This window comes from Enhydra lutris, unplaced genomic scaffold, assembly GCF_002288905.1.
Source record: "Enhydra lutris kenyoni isolate GAN:26980312 unplaced genomic scaffold, ASM228890v2 scaffoldscaffold7, whole genome shotgun sequence".
In the NCBI taxonomy this organism is placed as follows: domain Eukaryota; kingdom Metazoa; phylum Chordata; class Mammalia; order Carnivora; family Mustelidae; genus Enhydra; species Enhydra lutris.
The window spans coordinates 36,511,416-36,530,246 of record NW_019154091.1 but is presented as its reverse complement, the minus strand read 5'-3'; the positions used below and the strand labels follow the sequence as shown (position 1 = coordinate 36,530,246).

At 34.8% G+C, this 18,831-nt stretch overlaps 1 protein-coding gene across 1 annotated transcript; it reads left to right on the top strand.

Annotated features, from left to right (window-relative positions):
* The first annotated feature begins 5,404 nt into the window (after positions 1-5,404).
* On the top strand, positions 5,405-13,962 carry LOC111142015 (C-type lectin domain family 2 member A-like). Its single transcript, XM_022494937.1, has 5 exons — positions 5,405-5,453; positions 6,143-6,286; positions 10,414-10,583; positions 12,944-13,047; positions 13,839-13,962. Exons 1-5 carry the CDS (start codon positions 5,405-5,407, stop codon positions 13,960-13,962), a joined length of 591 nt encoding a protein of 196 aa, XP_022350645.1.
* The last annotated feature ends 4,869 nt before the right edge of the window (positions 13,963-18,831 follow it).

Sequence of the window (18,831 nt, the reverse complement as noted above, 5' to 3'; positions counted from 1 at the left end):
GCACGACACTAAAGAGGGTAAACAGAAGACAAATTTTAAAATAAAGGCACATAGGGATGATTGATGAGATAAGTCCAGGTGCTAAGGCTACCAACAACTGAAAAGATCTCTTACGTGAAGTTCTCTGAGGGTCTAGTGAAAGGATGGCACAGAAAAGTACAAATACAGACACACAAATACACATACACACACCCACACTTCTGGATTTTTGCAAAATGGTTCATAAATCCCTTGAAGTTCAAGAACTTACTTTATAATATATCTTTCAGTGTAGTATCTTTTGCCTTTAAAAAAAATGACAGCACCTAGTACAATATTAAGTGGTGTGGACTCAAAAATTTCTGGTCTTGAATAGAGTTTTTATATCCAACACTAATCAATTAAATTCCCATATAGAATTAAGAAATTAATCTCATCAATTAGAAATATTAAAATATTAAAATATCTTCAGCAACTAGTATGTTTATGGTTAACTGTAAGAGGAAGAGGGCAATGAAAAAGAATTTGAGGAACTCTGGTCTTTCCTTTCCATTGACATGTACTAAAATACTTTATCCTGAAAGATTGACATGCTGATTCTTTCAAACAATATTTATTTCATCAAAGAAAGGAGGCTACTCATATAAAAATATAACTAATAATAAATGCATGTTTGAGGTGTTCCAAATAAGTTGTATCAACACACTGAAAAGGATAACTATTCTGAAGGCAGATTAGAATAGAATAGAATAGAATAAATAGAATAAATAGAATGGAGAATGACATTATCAAAAGGATGGAAGAGATTTACAGTTTATGCTTTAGCCTTGCATGGTACTTCCAGTTTGGGCAGTTCCTTATGTCTCCCCATTTCTCACCCATGCATTTGGCTTTGGTACTTTTTTTTTTTATTAGGTGACGTTTTTGCTGTATTTTTTTCCCCTCATGACACAGACCCATGGTTAAGTTTGAAAATTTTCAAGCTCTGCTAGTTATTGTCTCAACCCTTTCCATTCCCTAGTAGGACTGAAAACATGGGTCATGTCTTATTGTTGCTTCAGGCCTGACTCCTACAGAGGACAAGGAATATGTGGAGTTAAGCTGGAGAACTAGCATAGTTTCCGAGGGTTAGTCATATTGCTTTTGTAGGGGGTCAGTGCTCTGAAATGTCCCTGGTAGGTATTGAATACCTACAAGGATATCAATGAACTAGATGTAATGTAAACAGAGCTGGAAGGACTATAGAGAAAATTTCTGAGTATGAGGTTCCCCCAAGGCAAGGAGAGAACTAGAAAGAAAAAGTTGTTTTAGAGAATTTTCCTGTTTTCTTTTAGAGTGCTCATTATCAAAAGTCTGAGTTGAATGAATGACCTTGCTATTCTAGCAAACAATTTCAAAGTAAAAAAAATTAAGGGAGAATTTCAAAATGCATATAATTGGATATTGTGAGATAATTCAGTGACACAATTAAGCTTGTGATCTGCCAATTATTAAGTATTTCTGGTTATTCTTTATTTAACAAAAGATGATTTTCTGGCTCTTAAAGAAATACAACTTGGGAGATGGTAGCAAGCAACAGGTCAATGGAAGACGAAGGTGCCCGTGTGAGAAATTGCAGGCAAGAGGGGACAAGTAAAATCATGTTAGTGTTAGACCTACGTTGTTTTTAATGAGAGTCATACTATTTTGTCTCCTGGGGAAATATCATCAGTAACTTAGCTACGCTAGGGAAAGTGACATGAAATAAAACCAGAAACCAACAGGATAGGGAGGAACGAATGCTTGTTTTGTAATTTGTCAAAAGAAATTCATTTTTTTTTTTTTTTAATTTTATTTTTCATAAACATATAATATCTTTTTATCCCCAGGGGTACAGGTCTGTGAATCGCCAGGTTTACACACTTCACAGCACTCACCATAGCACATACCCTCCCCAATGAAAAGAAATTCATTTTTACAAAGTGCAGATGAGTCCAACTATGCTGAACTGGCCTCTATAAGAGGGATCTAGAACTTTTATTTATTCATTCATCAGACACTGGTTTTAGCACTTTATTTTGGGTCAATGACTGTGTGGTGATACAAAGATGAAAAGAGTCCCTTCCATCTTGGAGTTTATAGTCCATTAGAAAAGATAGATATGAACAAATAAATATAATTTAATATAGCAAGTTCTATAATAAGTTATATACAACCCAAAATAGAAGCATAAGATTGATGGGGAAGTTTCCTAACTCTGCCAAAAGATTTAGTAGAGTAGGTTGTTGAGGTGCCTGGGTGGCTCAGTGGGTTAAGCCTCTGCCTTCAGCTCAGGTCATGATCTCCGGGTCCTGGGATCGAGTCCCATATTGGGATCTCTGCTCAGCAGGGAGCCTGCTTCCCCCCACCTCTCTCTCTCTGCCTGCCTCTCTGCCTACTTGTAATCTCTTTGTGTCAAATAAATAAATAAAATATTTAAAAAGAGAGAGAGAGAAAGAGTAGGTTGTTTATTTGATTGTAAATTTGGTTTCAACTCTTGAGCTGAGTAGACAAGTGGAGGAGGGAACATCAGATAATGGTAAGAGCCTGAGCTAAGGCAACAGAGTGAAAGAATGTGTGTTTGGAAAATGATGCAAAGTCCACTACAGAAAAGATGGAAAAGAGATGACCCAGATAATGTAATTCGACAATTGAATTGCTTAGGGTTATTCTAAGGGTTATTCTAAGGTGCTTAATTTTTATTTTGGAGACGATAGAGAAGAACTGACAAAAATTAAGCAGTGAGACTTATGAATAGATTAGTGATCTAGGAAAAAAAAAAAAAAAAAGATTTTGACAGTGATGTGAATGTTGGATTGAAAGAGAAGGAAGAAACTGGCCTGGAGGAGAAGTAACTAGTTAGAGGCTGTCACAAATGTCTGGTTGAGAGATGATAAGCAACTAAAATATTTAGTAAAATTGGGGTGGGAGAGAAACAAATTAGACTTTGATGTATAATTGTGACCAATATTATTTGTGGGTCAAAGAATTAAACAATTTGAATACTAGTTCTCAGTCTATGATTTGACTGTCTTAAGAAAGTGAGAATAGGCTTTCAAATCCCAGGCAAGTTTATCTACAAAGTTGGACATAGATGTTGGAGAGAAAATGAATTGGCAAACAAAGAACCAGAAGCCTTTACCAATCAGCTGAGTACCTTAAGTAATTTACTCATTTATGTTTGATTCATTTTCCTCATTGATAAAACACAGTGGTTGAAACACAGCCTTTCATCTGTTAAATCATGACTACTGGTGTGGATTAGTTTTGCATCGCTATACAACTTTATCCTGGCAGAGTTATGGTACTGTATCTGCAACACATCTTTTTGAAAACATAGCAGAACCATCATGAAGCAAGCATAATAGTGGAGTGAAGGAAAAAGGAAAGTGAAAATACATAGGAGAAATAAGAAAAGTTTATATGGAACTCATTTTGAAAAAAGATTGACCTGACTTAGAATAACGATGCTATTGACCATAAGGGAAAAAAAGAAGAGGCAGAAAGTAGCAATCTTAGGTAAAGTTCTTAATTTAAAAAGCAAAACAAAACAAATAAGATCTAAGAGATGGATCCCAAAAACAAATAAATAAATTTAAAAGACCAATCGAAAATTTGACCGGAAGTCCTCAAGAAGGAACACAACAAGTTGAGGCTTGTGACGTGTTGGCCCTTGATTCACTCCTTATAGATATATATATTGCTCTGCAATTCCTCTTACTAGTTGTAAAGTGTACTTCCCCACTCCCTGACTTTGAGGTCAACCAGAGACTTGAAATATGCTGAGTTGATGGGCTTAGTCTCTTGCAACTCTGACACCTCTGTGAGAAAAGCTTCTGGAGTAGCTGCTGCCTCTTCAGCCTGGACCCCAGGATAGCAAAGAGACAAGAACACAGACTCACAGCTTGAGGCTGAGCCTCAACCCGACAACCCAGACGACTCAGCTAACACACCACAGACTAGTGAGTGAGCCAGCGTTTGGGGTATGGTTTGTAAAATAGCATTACTATGGCAATAACTAACTGGTACATGAGCAAAATTTATGGTTTTTGAATAGCATTTAGAGTGTGGGGGTAATTTTTGCTTCAGATAAAAGTGTCTAGCCAGGGGTCTTCCCAATCTTTCTTTCTCTCTCTGTTTCTGTCTCTGTCTCTGTTGTGCTCTCTCTCTCTCTCTCTCTCTCTCTCTGCCTGTCTCTCTCTAACACACACTCATGGCTCCTGAAGTAATTGGTTTTTTGGAGATGTGAATTAATATCCATATATTAAAGACATCAACATACAAAATTAGGAAGAACTGTATACCTTATAATCCAGTTTTTAAAAATGTCAACCCATTACTTTCTGTTTGTCTCTCATGGAAGGGACTTTGAAATATAGGCTGTCATGTTTGTCATGAATACATGAGAACCTATATCAAATGATACTAGATGACTACAATGATTTTGGCATAATACCAATGGCACTATAGTTTTATTGTTATTGCTGAGCTTGAAGTCTGCTTTCTATATCTGGAAGTAGGAGTTCAACTTATGAGAACACTCACAGCAAGGTCCCAAACAGACAGAAGCAGGACAGTAGAGCAGAGTGGTTAAATGATCAGAGCCAACTAATATCTCAATTTGACCACATATTGGCTATCTTACTTTAAGGAAAAGCTTTTTACCTCTCTGTTACTTTAAGGAATTTGCCTCATCTATAAATTAATGATAATAATTAGCTCCTATTTCATGTGATTATGAGTGTAAATTAAATCACAAAAGTTAAAAGCTCAGAACTAGGCTTACCATAGAGTAAGCACACAACAAATAGGAGATATGATTGTTCCTATTATTATTATTGTTATTATTACTATTAAAGACAATTGATGTTCTTTTCACTGCAATCTAAATTGCTATTTCATGTTCAAATCCTTTAGAACTGGCTCATGACTGGGATTCATAATGGCCAAAATTAACTAAAAACGTTGGTAGGTCAGGGTGATAGTGTGAGGACTCAGTTTGCTGGCTTCTTAAACTACTGGATCTCACTTCCTTTCTGCCAACCCCAACAGTCAGAAGAATCATGTCAGAGTCTCCCATCACCTCCAGTGGCTCCTCCAACTTCAGTGAGATAGAATGATATCTGGACGGAAATGTAGCAAAAAGGCAGGAGTTATGTCATTGATCAGACTTCTGAGGTAATTCATCATAATTCTTATATTAGTGTGGTATTCTCAGTTTAGGATGTTGTAACACTGTGTTCTCCTTTTAGACTTTAACTCTTTAACTCCTTTTAGTCTTTAACTCTATATCCTTATTTTAGACTGTCTTTATATTACTGACAGGAGATCTAACAGTGGGCAGGGATCTTGAATCCAGTGCTTTCCTTACAACCAATCTGTATTTTTGCTTTGCTGAAAAGGAGGCATGGATGATAACAGAACACTGACGAACTCAGGAGATTCCCAGTCCTCAGGTAAGAAGCACACGTATGCCAGGCTTTATGCACTATTTGTAAAGTAAATAAATTTACATTTGATGGGCACCTGTTATCAATTCTGAGTGCTAACCCTCCTGAGAGAGTTGGTATCTCCATTCTCTTCATTTCTTCTCTCTGTGTCATATTATTTTTAGCTATCTTTCCAAAGTATCTTATAAAGATCCACACTCTGTGGATAAAAGGTAACTTTTTTGGTATGATTTTTAATAGCTTTATTAGATAAAATTGACATACATTAAAATGCTTAGAAACAGCTTGCCAATTTCTACTTTCCAAAAAAAAATGCCTGCTGGGAATTTTGTTTGGAATTGTGATGAAACTATAAATTAATTTGAGTTGAATTGACATCTTCACAAAATTGTGTCTTCTGACTCACTTAAATGGTATCTTTCTCCATGTATTTATGTCTGTAATTTATTTCAGCAATGTTTTCTGGTCTTCAATGTACAAGTTTTGCACGTCTTCTGTCAGATTTATCCATAAGTATTTAATATTTTTATGCTATTGTAAATAGTATATTTTAATTTTGTATTGATCACTGCTAGCATATAGAAATATAATCAGTTTGTATATATTGACCTTATTCCTACAACATTCTAAACTCCCATTTTAGTAACTAAAAACTGATTGTAACTAAAAATAACTAAAAATTGATTTCTTTATAGGAGATGTTATTACTTTCAACCTTACTAGAAAATCACAAGGACCCTCAAAAAGGGATAAAAAGCACCTTTGTAGCTCTAAAATTATCACCACTGTCATCTTCTTCCTGGTGCTTTTGATAACTACACTGGCCACAATTTTAGCAGGTGAGTTGCCCACTTCCCAAATATTCTCATGTTAACTCTACTACAAAATATTACATCATCTGTGTGCCTTTTACACTGTAGCTCAAGATTAAGGGTAATTTCAGACATTTTTGTACATGGGATGAATATATGTTTCTTCTATAAAATGAGGTAATATCTATACTGCATATTGTAAGGATAATAGTAATTTAATACATATGAAACTTCCTTCTAAACCAGTATTAGCTATAGTCCTTACAAGGTAAGGGGATCATGGTAAAAATGTAAATCACTGTACAGTATATTTGGTGACACAGTTAGTTACCAATGTGCCACAAGGTCCTTATCTCCCTTTGGAGACTCTTTTACAAACCATATAATAGCAAACAGTTTATAGAACATTATCTAGACATGGATTACCTTTCCCTAAACCATAAACTTTTACATAAATATTGGTATCTTTTTTCAAGCTGCTTTTAGCTAATGACTATTTTTACAAGACTGGGAAACTGAGTTAAAGGTGTAAAACATCTGCTCTCTCTCTGATTGAGCAGCTTTCAATGATGCAGTCAGATTTACAAGTCCCAATCATAATTCATAGCTCTACATGTGAGCTATAGAGAATTGGACAAGAAAAAATTGTTACTATACTAATGACCATATTTTTTATACAAAATATAGATTACTTTTAGCCTCTAAAAGCACGTTTAGAATGATATATCTCCCCCTCATGATGGCAAAATATGCACATGTATGCTAAAAATAACTTGAAGCAGTTTTAACAAGATGTTTAAAAATATACACAAGAATATGTTTATATAGATGTGCATATAAAAATATGTATATGGTTTATACATGAATATATGTATTATAAATGTATATATTATACATGGATATGTAATTTGTAGAAATTAATGTGCATATGTATTATATACATTTGTATACATAAATGTGTACATAAATATGTATAAATGAGTTTATATAGTGTAGCTATAATGACCAAGCTTATACTATCAACTAGGCATTAAGCCTTGCATATATACATGATTATGTACATATACTTGACTATATTTACATATGTATAGAAATGAATAAATATGTAAGTAAACTGTATATATATAAATGGATGGATAGATAGATAGATATATAGATAAGGAGATAGAGAAAAAATCATTATGTGAAATGGGCATTATGTTAGGTGTTGACCAATGATTCTTGCCCTCATGGGACTTACTCAACTGGAGAAAAAGGAGGATAATGAAAAGGTGGAGGAGGAAGAGGAGTTGGAAGAGGAGGAGGAAGAGTTGGAGGAAAAGGAGGAGGAAAAAGGTTTTTGATAAAGCTATATATTTAAAAAGCGTTTTATGCTTTATATTTTAACACATAATATTTTATTTGCATTTTTGAGTGACCCAGAGAAGTAATGAAGTATTATTTCCCTTATTGTCTTTTGTTATGTACGACTTTGAATTTCAGAGATAGTAGCTGACTATCTAAACACAGCTAAGTAAAGTTACAAACTGAATCTAAGTCTTCTGAACTTTATTCACTGTTCTTTACCACGTCTACAATGTTCTGTCTTCCTAAATGAGCTTATTTCCTACAGTTTATATAATATAAGCACCCAGTAATTTGTTAAAGGAAATAAAATATGTTCAACCTGTTATTAGAAAGAGTTTCTTCTAGGCCACCTGCTGAAGTCCGTGCAGGCCATCCTTACCAGAGGCTCTTAATTTTCCCTCAGTGGAATTTAGTCAATGGAATTCCTAAGAATTCTCATTTTGTTCTCTGATTCAAGTTATATTCAAAAGACTATTTTATAAACTGTATTACATTACACTCTAGACAGTTTATAAAGGTTAATATGGTTTATCCTGCAGTGATACTGAAATGTGGGGCCAGAATTCCATCTCGAGGTTTTGTCATTGGTTATAAGTCTTCTAGGGTCTAACATCTCAGCTTCCCTATCTATACAACACAGGACTGGACAGGATAATTTTTAGTGTTGCTTGTAGTGCTGAAACTCTGATTTTCTAAAGTTATTAAGTAAAAATAAGGGTTATTTAACATAATCTAGGAGAGGAGAAATAAATATGCTGAACTCCTATGCCAGATCAGATGATTGATTTTGGGCTTTGGCATAAAACTAGACTTTTCGTACATAATAGATATTAATGCTTAGGTTAAAATAGTCTGCAATACATAAGTCAAAAATCTAATCAGGTCTAGAATAAAAATTTTTCTTTCTCTTAGGTATGCTTGAGAATGGTTACATAGATTTTTCTCAGAGACATATGACAGTTATATATTTTGTTTATTTATACAGCAAACAGACATGACAATTTTCAGGTGCTGGGATAGAGAAAAAAGAGGCAAAATTTATAGTCATTACTAGAATGTATTAAATCTGATGGTCTATGAGAAGCCAAAAGCATGGAAAAAAGAATATGATCAATTCCACTGGGATAGAGTAGAGGGAATTTGTAGAGGAAATTAGCTTTAACATAATAGATTATTGAAATGCAAGTAGATACTTTCCAGTTGGACAGGGATGGACTTTTTTACTGCAAGTTAGGGTGGGGCTGTGGCATTGGGGAACACAGGTCAGCATGAACAAAGGCCCATATATCACCTAAAAGTAACATGACATGTATTAGGAACTACAACAAGCTTGGTATACAAGGAAATGAAGAGGAAAACAAAGTGCCTACAGAAAAATAAGACAAAATAAAGCCAAAGATGTAAACAAAGATCAAATCCTGATGCACATTTCATTATAGTTTAAAGAAAAATTTAGGGGCACCTGAGTGGTTCAGTTGGTTAAGTGGCTGCCTTTGGCTCAGGTCATGATCTCAGGGTTCTGGGATCGAGCCCCGCATCGGGCTTTCTGTTCAGTGGGATGTCTGCTTCTCCCTCTCTCTCTGTGCTCTTGTCTTCTGTGTTCTCTCTCTTGCTCACTCTCAAATAAATAAATAAAGTAAAATTTTTAAATCTTTTTTAAAAATTAAAACAAAAATAAAGAAAAGCTAGACTTTAAACATGGTTTAAGCTTAGTGGAAGCATAGGTAGAACTGGATCAGATATATCCCACTTAGTTGTTTTCATACACTTCAAATGGAACACTTGTCTTTTTCCCAAATCTGATTTTCTTCTGACAGTTTTTTTTTATGAATCAACATGCCATCCATCCAGCCCATACATCATCACCTATCTCTAGTTTGGAACAATCCTTTTAGTATAAGTTGTAAAATCTTTACCGTGTACATAAGCAACGTCTCGTTCCTGTTCATTCTTCTGGCCTCAGTTCTTGTTATGTTTGTTCTTTCTCTCTATACTCCACTTGGATTGATATTCCTTTCTCAAGTGAAAAGATCACTCAGCCCAGGGCCTTTACACATTCACTTCCTCTTTTCTGAGAACGTGCCTTCCTCATTCTTCATCTGGCGATCCAGCTCTCTGCATCCCTAAAGTGTCAGCTGAAATGTCTACTCCAATTCCCATCCTTGAACTAGACCAGTTCCCCTCAACTCATTGTCTCTCAGTACCTGTGGCTATTCCGCTTGTACCATTCCTTGATTTTGTAATTATTTGTTGAATATCTATCTGCCCCACTAGACTCAGCACAGTGATGGCAGGGACTATGTCTCTAATAAACATATACAACAGTGTTTAGCAGAGTGTGTACTCACAAATACTTTGTTATTCAATGAATGGGTGTCCATTAGATAGTTGTATATGGGAAATTTCTGATGAGAGGCTGGGTTGGGCATATCACTTTAGTAATTATCTGTATAAACATGATATAACGTCATGAGAATGACTATGTTCTCCTAGGTGAGTGTGTCACTTGAGAAGACACCCACCCCTGAATCTGATCCATAACAACATATACATGAGTGCCATCTCCCAAGGATTTCTTTCAATTTAGCAAGAAAAATAAATACAAACATTTAGGAGTTGACCTCATTTGGAGAAAAATAAAGAATGATTAATGAAGTCCAAAACCTTCAGATCAAAGGGCCAAGCTAGTTTGATGAATTTCACTGATGTGGATAAGATAACTGTTTTAAATTAAATTCTATTATATCTCAGAACAGGACATTCAGGTTATGCCACCAGTAGTTAATATGTTATTAAATCACTTTCAGTCGAAAAACACAGATATTCCACTGAACCTATGCCATGCTCGAATGGCTGGATTGGTTACCTGGGAAAGTGCTTCTATTTTTCTGAAAGTACAAGAACCTGGGCAGCAAGCCAGAACTTCTGTGCCTCTCATTTAGCCACTCTTGCTGTCTTCAACACCACAGAAGAACTGGTAAGGCAATTTTTTTTAATTTTTTTTATTTTTTATTAACATATAATGTATTATTAACCCCAGGGGTACAGGTCTGTGAATCGCCAGGTTTACACACTTCACAGCACTCACCATAGCACATACCTTCCCCAGTGTCCATAACCCAACCACCCTCTCCCTATCCCCCTTCCCCTGGCAACCCTCAGTTTGTTTTGTGAGATTAAGAGTCTCTTATGGTTTGTCTCCCTCCTGATCCCATCTTGTTTCATTTTTTCCTTCCCTACCCCCAAAACCTCCCACTTTGCCTCTCAACTTAGTAAGGCAATTCTTTTGAATTATAATTATGTTTTCAGAGATCATAGCTGTTGTGGAGAAGGCACTGGAAATGGAAAGAGCCAGAAAAGACCCTCTCACCCAGCCTCAAAGCCCTTTTTATCCACATCAGTTTAATCGTAGAAAGAGCTCACATCAGGTCAGAGCAACCCTTAGAGTACAACTTATCAGGAGATGACTGCCCTACTTGACTTTTCAAGTGGGAGTAAAAAGAATTTAGAAATAAGTTACATAGTAGGCATTTTCCCTATACTCTGTATAGAGCAATTTATATACTACTACCCACTAGAAAGACCCCAACTATTGTCCAAAGAAGTTCAACTACATATTACCCAGCTCTACATTTCAAGTTGGAATACAGCACCAAAATCCAGGGAAAACCCAAAACCACCTCCCACGAAGTTCAGGCCCATGAAGCCATAATAAAGCCCTCATTAATGAACTATTATTACCTACCTATTTTACACCAAACTAAAGTTGCCTTTGGGGGCACTATATTCAAAAACATAATAAGCAGAAAGTTATGGCAAACCACTTGTCAAAGATACTGGAAAGGACTTAAAATGAGTCACTATAACCTAGAAGGTCTGGAGCTTCTGGCACAGAAAAAGATCAATGGAGAAACCAACCACACAGTACAAATCTCCACAAACCTGAAATAATAGAGATGTAGAACAACAAGTGTTAGGAGGCAGAAGAGTTAAGACCTCAAGGAGCATAGGGATATATTTAACATTTACTGACCATATACTCTACGAGGAAAGGACAGAAGAGGGATTGTCCCAAATTGATATTAATTTGGTAGACCATTCTGACAAAGATTTTTAGATAAGTACATTTGGATGGCTGAAAAATATAAATGAAGTCATATAGTCCATCCTATAGAATAATAAATCTAGAAAAACCAAAGCAGAGAAAAAATGAGAAATGAATATTAAAACAAAACAAAAGAAATATTTTAACTAAAAGCACAGTAATCGAAATAATTTGGGGAATAAACATAAAAAAGTCCAACAAAATAGTGAGGATATACAAAACAAAACTGGTTCTGTGCATAGACAGGATTGATCACAGAAAAGGGAAAAAGACATGCACCTAATAAATACAAACAGTAGGTATTTAAAAGCATAAAATCTTCAAATAATTTTATGTCGATAAATTTGAAAACTTTGAAGAAATGGATAATTGCCTCCACAATTATTTAAATAATTGTTTAGACAACCTATATTGAGATATGTATAGACAGGCATTTATTTTTAGATAAATGGTAAACACCAAGGAGTAAAAAATGTCCTAACAAATGAAGGTGTTCAAATAAATTAAAGATGTAGAAAAAGTGTCAATCCTATAAAATTCAGAAAAGGTAAAAGAACAAAGAAAAACTAGTAGTCAGAAAACACAACCTTAATAAATCCAAATATAACAGTGATCATGATAAAACATGAATGTTCTAATTTGTTTCTTAAATGACAAAAATTATCAGACTGTTTTTTAAAAAAACAACAAAGTCCAGTAACATGCTACTTACAGAGACATACCTAAGTGCGTGTACACACACACACACGCGCGCGCGCTAGAAAATGAAAGGAAGAGTATGCAAACCAATTATTAACCAAATCCAAACAAAACAAAAAAGCAAGGTTAATGGTAATACATCAGAAAATATAATGTATCAGAATAAATTATGAAGATATATAAAAACCTGGATGAACCAACTATCTTACTGTTAAGATTCTCCCATCATAAAAGACACCAAAACTAGGATTTACTGGCAAATAGGAGCAAGGTATCACAGAACAGGCCATTTCTGTCTTTTAAAAACTCTTTGGAAAATACAAAAGAAAGCTACTCAATGCAATTTACTATGATAATTGTTAGAGAAGTAACCCAACCCTGAACTAAACTGTGAACCAGATAAGGATGCTGTCCCCTCTATGATCACTTCCAAATATAAAAGTCTGTATTTCTATAAAGAGTATACTGAGACAAAAGAAAATGCAACTGAATGAAGCATTTGCTATTCATCCTATAAATATACTCTATTAAAGGATTTCCTGAAAAGATATTCTGACCATTCTCAGTATTGGATTGGACTGAGTCGAGAACCAGGACAGACGTGGAAGTGGATAGATGGAACCATATACAGTGGCTGGTAAGTCCTGGGTATATAATTTATACACCTAAAGTCGGGGCTCTGAGCCCTTTGCCACCACAAAAAGATCTGAGTTACAGTCCATATGCACCATTCTCCTGGAAGTTTCCTTTGTGGTGGAAAATAAAATGAGCCCAGAGAAAAGTAGTAATGTAAATATTACTGTACAGAGTATTAATACCTACAGTATTCCAAACAGTGCTTCATAATTGTGATCTCATTTGACCTGCACAACAACTGTGGGAAGTAGGTATATTTATCGCCACTTTACTTGCTGTTCACGTTTGTGAAGACCTACACTATTTTACAACACATATATAAAATGTATTTGGCAATAAATCCCGCACGTCTCCATCATATAGCTTATAGATTTCTCAAGTTTATAAAGCCACATTTTAGATCAAAGCATATGAATTCACTTTGCTTTGTATTCAAACACTGCAGTGTTGGGTGAGATAAAAGCTCACAGCAGAAACATCTTTAAGAAAAAAAAATTTAAAAAGGGCACCTGGGTGGCTCAGTGGTTTAGCCTCTGCCTTCAGCTCAGGTCATGATCGCAGGGTCCTGGAATGGAGCCCTGCATAGGGCTCTCTGATCAGCAGGAAGCCTGCTTCCCCTCTCTCTCTGCCTGCCTCTGCCTACTTGTAATCTCTGTCAAATAAATAAATAAAATCTTTTAAAAATTAAAAAAAAAAAAAAACTCATGGCAGAAAAAATTTGTTTCACTAATTCTTCCAAACAGTGCTCACCAATCTATTGCCTTTCGTTTTTCCTTCTGTGTTTTGTTTCAGGTTTAAAATAATTGGAATTGGAAAATGTGCCTATTTACACAGAATTGGGATTAGTAGTGCCAGTAAGCACTTGGTTAGGAAATGGATTTGCAGCAAACCAGACACATGTATACCCAGAAGTTAAGACATCATAGTTCTAAGATATCTTACACAAAATGTAGTTTTTATTCCTCTTAAGATACATATATTATATTAATATAAAGTACATGAAATTCATGTTTAGAAATTTTCATTGGTGCTTGTTATTCCCAAATCTCTAAACCACTTTTATAGATCTACTAAATACTTAGTATTCAAGAAATATATGCCCAATATATGTCCCCAAACCTCCTATGGAGTAAAATTTCTGATACATTAAAATATAAATGAAAAATTTAAATGATATTTTAAGATATTTACTCATATGAATTCAGACTAAGATACTTTTTTTTTCAAGAACTCTAATAATATTTTTGCCCCATCTCCTTACTTATATTATCAATATTAGTTGTTGATTTTCTTTCAGTTTGGCAAGATGAGATCCACTCATGAATGTAGTGTAAATTAAACTCAGCATTGTATTTAAATGTGTTGATTTCCTAGTGAACTGAATCTCTTTCATACACCAAACTCGCAGCAAAAAAAAAAAAAAAAAAAAAATCATGTTCAGACCATCACGCAAAGGGCATCAAGATTCTGAGTGAACAGGCTGAACCAACAGCCTTCTAGTAGTGAATGCCACGAGGCTGTTGCATAATGAACAATATGAATGGTACAAATTTGGGGAGCAGATGGGTGAGGGAGCAATTTGCACTTTGAGGCTCAAGCTTCTAGTTGAGAAAATGATAATTGGGTTCTGCGTCAGAATGTGTAACTTTTCATGTTTACTCAAGGTTAACAAGATCTCTTCGTTAAATATCATCCTTTTCTTAAAAGTGAAATCTGTAATCTACATCCTATGGGTGAGCAATCTATACTTATTGATAGAAATTAGAACACTTGTAATAGAGCACATACTGGAGAATGGGATGAATAAGAATTTAGGGAAATCACTTAAGAAGGTCTCATTCTTGTATCTTTTACAAGCCAGGCCACATTTCCCATCTTTTCAACCCCTCTCCACACCCTCATTTTCACTTCCTTTTCCTCCCTGTACTTCCCCCTCCCCCATTCTTTAGAAAATCAGAGATGGTCTAGAGGAACTTTCAACAGGTCCTTACCAAACAGTGTAAGGAGTGCACAGACAAATGTAGATGATGTATGAAAAGTTTCAGTGGCAGCATAAGAAAAGAAAGTGTCCAAAGTCTGACAAAGACATTCCCAGGGAAATCATTACAGGGAAACTATTGTTAAATTGACAAATAAAGTAAGGGTTTTCCAGGAAGAAAATTCTCAGGAAGAACATTGCCAGCAGAGGGGAAAGCACTGATGTTGCTCCATTGGGGATTATACTAGTCTGGAAGCACTGGGATGAGAGGTGTGAGATAGGAGAGAGCAGAAGCTGAGGTTGGGAGTGAGGAGGAAGGGGAGGAGAGGGGAGGGCTAGGGCCGAGTTTAGGAGAAATTCTATGTCATGTCAGGGGAGGGTTAGCATTGATGCTCTAGGTTGTTGGTCCAAAGTTATTGAATACTTGCAGATAGGATACTGATATCTTCAAATATATAATTTAGAATAATTCTCAGGGCAATATAAGATACGTCTGATAGACAAAGAAATTATTTAGAAGGATTTTCAATTGATTAGAAGAAGAAATGATAAGTACAGTGCCAGAAACAGTGTCAAGAAGAACAGAGACAAATGAGTAGATTCAGGAACTCTTTCAGAGAGAAAATCTTAGAAAATATAGGATGAGGGGGATGAAGGGGAAATAGACAGCAGGAATAAATCCCAGGTTAGGTAGATGAATCGTGGTGCTCTTATTTGATAATGTAAAGTAAAAGATATTTTCAGATTACTGAGTGTTAGGAGCCCATGAGAAATTCAGGTGATGTTTAGTAGGATGTCTATTGTACTGTTCTGGAACTCATGAGCAAGTCTGGGTTGGATATATGACATGGACACAAACAGAGCTGCAGAGGTCTGAGGGGTGAGCTGACATGACAAAAGATGCAAAGTGCTTGGGAGCAAAGAGCAGATGATTATTTGCTCAATAAAAAAATAATCTTTTATAAATGCTTATTTCCTGATTTTTTGTTTTTTTTTTTTTTTAGGTAAGCTCTAAATTTAGGTTGTTTATTTTTAGTCCCAGAACTGAATCTGTGTGCATAAGAGCACTAGTAGAACAATAGTGCAACTTTAGACAAATAAATTAGTTCATGCATATTTACAGAAGTCTTAAATGAGAGAAGTGCATATTTTTCAGAAGACAGATGCTGAAATACTCGGAAGTAGTAAATCTACAAAACTTCTAATACTGAATTGTGTCCGAAATCAAGTAGGAAAATGTACTAATCTTTCTTTGCCCTTTCAATGTATGGCGTTAAAAATTATATGATCATTGTATCAGCCCTCTCTAATAATAGAGCAGTAATGTCAAGAATCCCTTTGTATGACTTGTGGCTTTTACAGCACCTAATGCTATTGCATACTTAATAACATAGATTTTGAAGTTGTCTGCCTCAAGTGTACTAATTAGTACTAAAATAAAGTTGTTGCTTTAGAAGCAAATTAAGAGTTTTGGTGTTTTTTAAATAAAATCAAAATATTCTTACATCTGTCTTGCAAGAAAACAATGAATAATTATGCTTGGAAGTGCATATCCATAAAATTTTGGAAAGACAATTTATGAAAGTTAAAACATTTTTTATATTTGATTTAAAATTTTATTATACCTTTAAGTATAATGTATTTGCACTTATGTTTAAGTACATATGTATATGTTATGTATATATATGCAGAACAACTAAGTATTTATTTTTAGTATGTATATATTTATAGTATATATATAATATATATGTGTGTGTATTTTATATATAGCAAGTATAAACAAAGTATGAAAGTAACATGTTAATTTACACAATGATTAGCGGAAAAGCTGGGGCATTCAAAGCAATTGAGAATAAATGAGGCAGGGGGAGATGTTTAGGAATATAATCTTATCACTGTGTAAGAATGAATATATGATTCTTCATTTGACTTGAAAAAATGTTTTTTTGAAAATGGGAATACTAATTCAGTTGCTATACAGTATTTACGGGCATGTTTCCAGAATAGTAATTTAATACATATGAACAGGTCGCCTGGGTGGCTCAGTTGGTTGGGTGACTGCCTTCAGCTCAGGCCATGATCCTGGAGTCCCAGAATGGGGTTCTGCACCCGGCTCCTTGCTCAACAGGGGGTTTGCTTCTCCTTCTGACTCCCCCCCCCCATTCTCTCTCAAATAAATAAATAAAGTCTTTTAAAAAATACGTGTGGACAGTTTACTGTTAAGGGTTTATTGAACAATTCTTTTTTCTCCTTGAGAGTTCTCCTATGGGTTTGGCCTAATGCCATACCCAACATTTATCTCAGACCCACCACCTTTGAGTTGCCATACCATCCAGTGTACCTCTTAACTACTAAAATAATCCCATTTTTTCTTCTTTGTTTTTGGGAAATAATCCAACTGGTTTCTGGGAATGAAAAAAAGTTCAGTGGGAAAATAAGGATAATGAAGGAAGCCCTCAAGAGTAAAGAAGAAAAGCAGTATGGAGAGTTCCTTAGCTAAGGGTGTTCCAACAGGTCCACTCTGGGACACTGGCTACTCAGTTAAACCAGAGTGAAGGGAGCATGCGCTGAGGTCCACCTTACTGTGTTAACAACGTCAGAGAGAAACGTGCTGAGGGGACAAGCGGGCGGTACAACTGGTCCTTATATCTTTTTCACATTTCCTATCTACCTAATGTTAGCTCTTTTTTGGTTATTAGAGGTAATGCATCAGATGAGGTGAAAAAGTGTTAAAATTTTCAAAGAAGGTGAAAAAGGGTCAAGGAACAATAGGAGCCAAAAATGACATAATAAGACTTCGGGAGAAAAAGAATCTTAGCAGGTCTTCCCTTCCGGGGGAAGGGAAGCAGTCTTAGCACTCAACTTTAATAGAAGTATAAATGGGAAGTTGAACGTGGTCTCATCAAAGTCTTTAGTGAAGCAATAGTGAAGCAGCAGTTTTCCCCAACTGCATATATACACATAAACCTATATATGTATCAAAAGAAGTCTAAAGTTTAAGGATAAAATCTTTGGAAGTGCCATAAATTATAAATTTATTCTTAAAGGATCTTCTATTGAGATCTTCTGATTTATGTCATTTAATATTCTCCCATCCCAACAATTAGAATCACTGTATAATGAAAAATATTAATTTGGAGAACTGGGTAATCTAAAAGTAACTTTAGTTATTATGATTCAGGCAGTCTAACCCCTTAGAAATATATATATATGTAGTCTATAGTAGAAACAATAAGACAAACTTTGATTACTAGAAGGATTTTTAGACATGACTAATTAAATTCACAGTAGTTTTTAGAATTCATGTATCAAAATTTCAGCATAAAATATTTCCTTAGATGCAAATGCAAATTTTAAAACTTAATGGGAAATAATATTTCAAGAATAATCCTTGAACAAAATTTTTTTAAAAATCCAGCTAGGCTAATTGTTTTAGGTTTTAATATCTAATTGAATGCTTAAATATTTAAATCAAAATCTGAGTTATAAAGAGCATTGATAACTTAGCTTTGAATTTTAAAAATATCCACAGACTTCTTAATCTTTCATCATTTTTCCCTTCCTTTTCTTTAACTGCAAATTCTCTCCTAACACTCTTCCTGCATTTCTCAAATGTACACATTTAAAAAATAGTACATGTTTGCATTTATTATACTAAATATAGACTTGTGTCCTCTGTTTTTAATTTTTTAAGTGAGTCGAACTTCTTATATTTCATTTCCTATAAACTATAATTACTTCTGTTCACACATACCAGTTTGTAATAATTTTTTTAAATTCATGTATGACCTTTAAATTTTTCTCTTC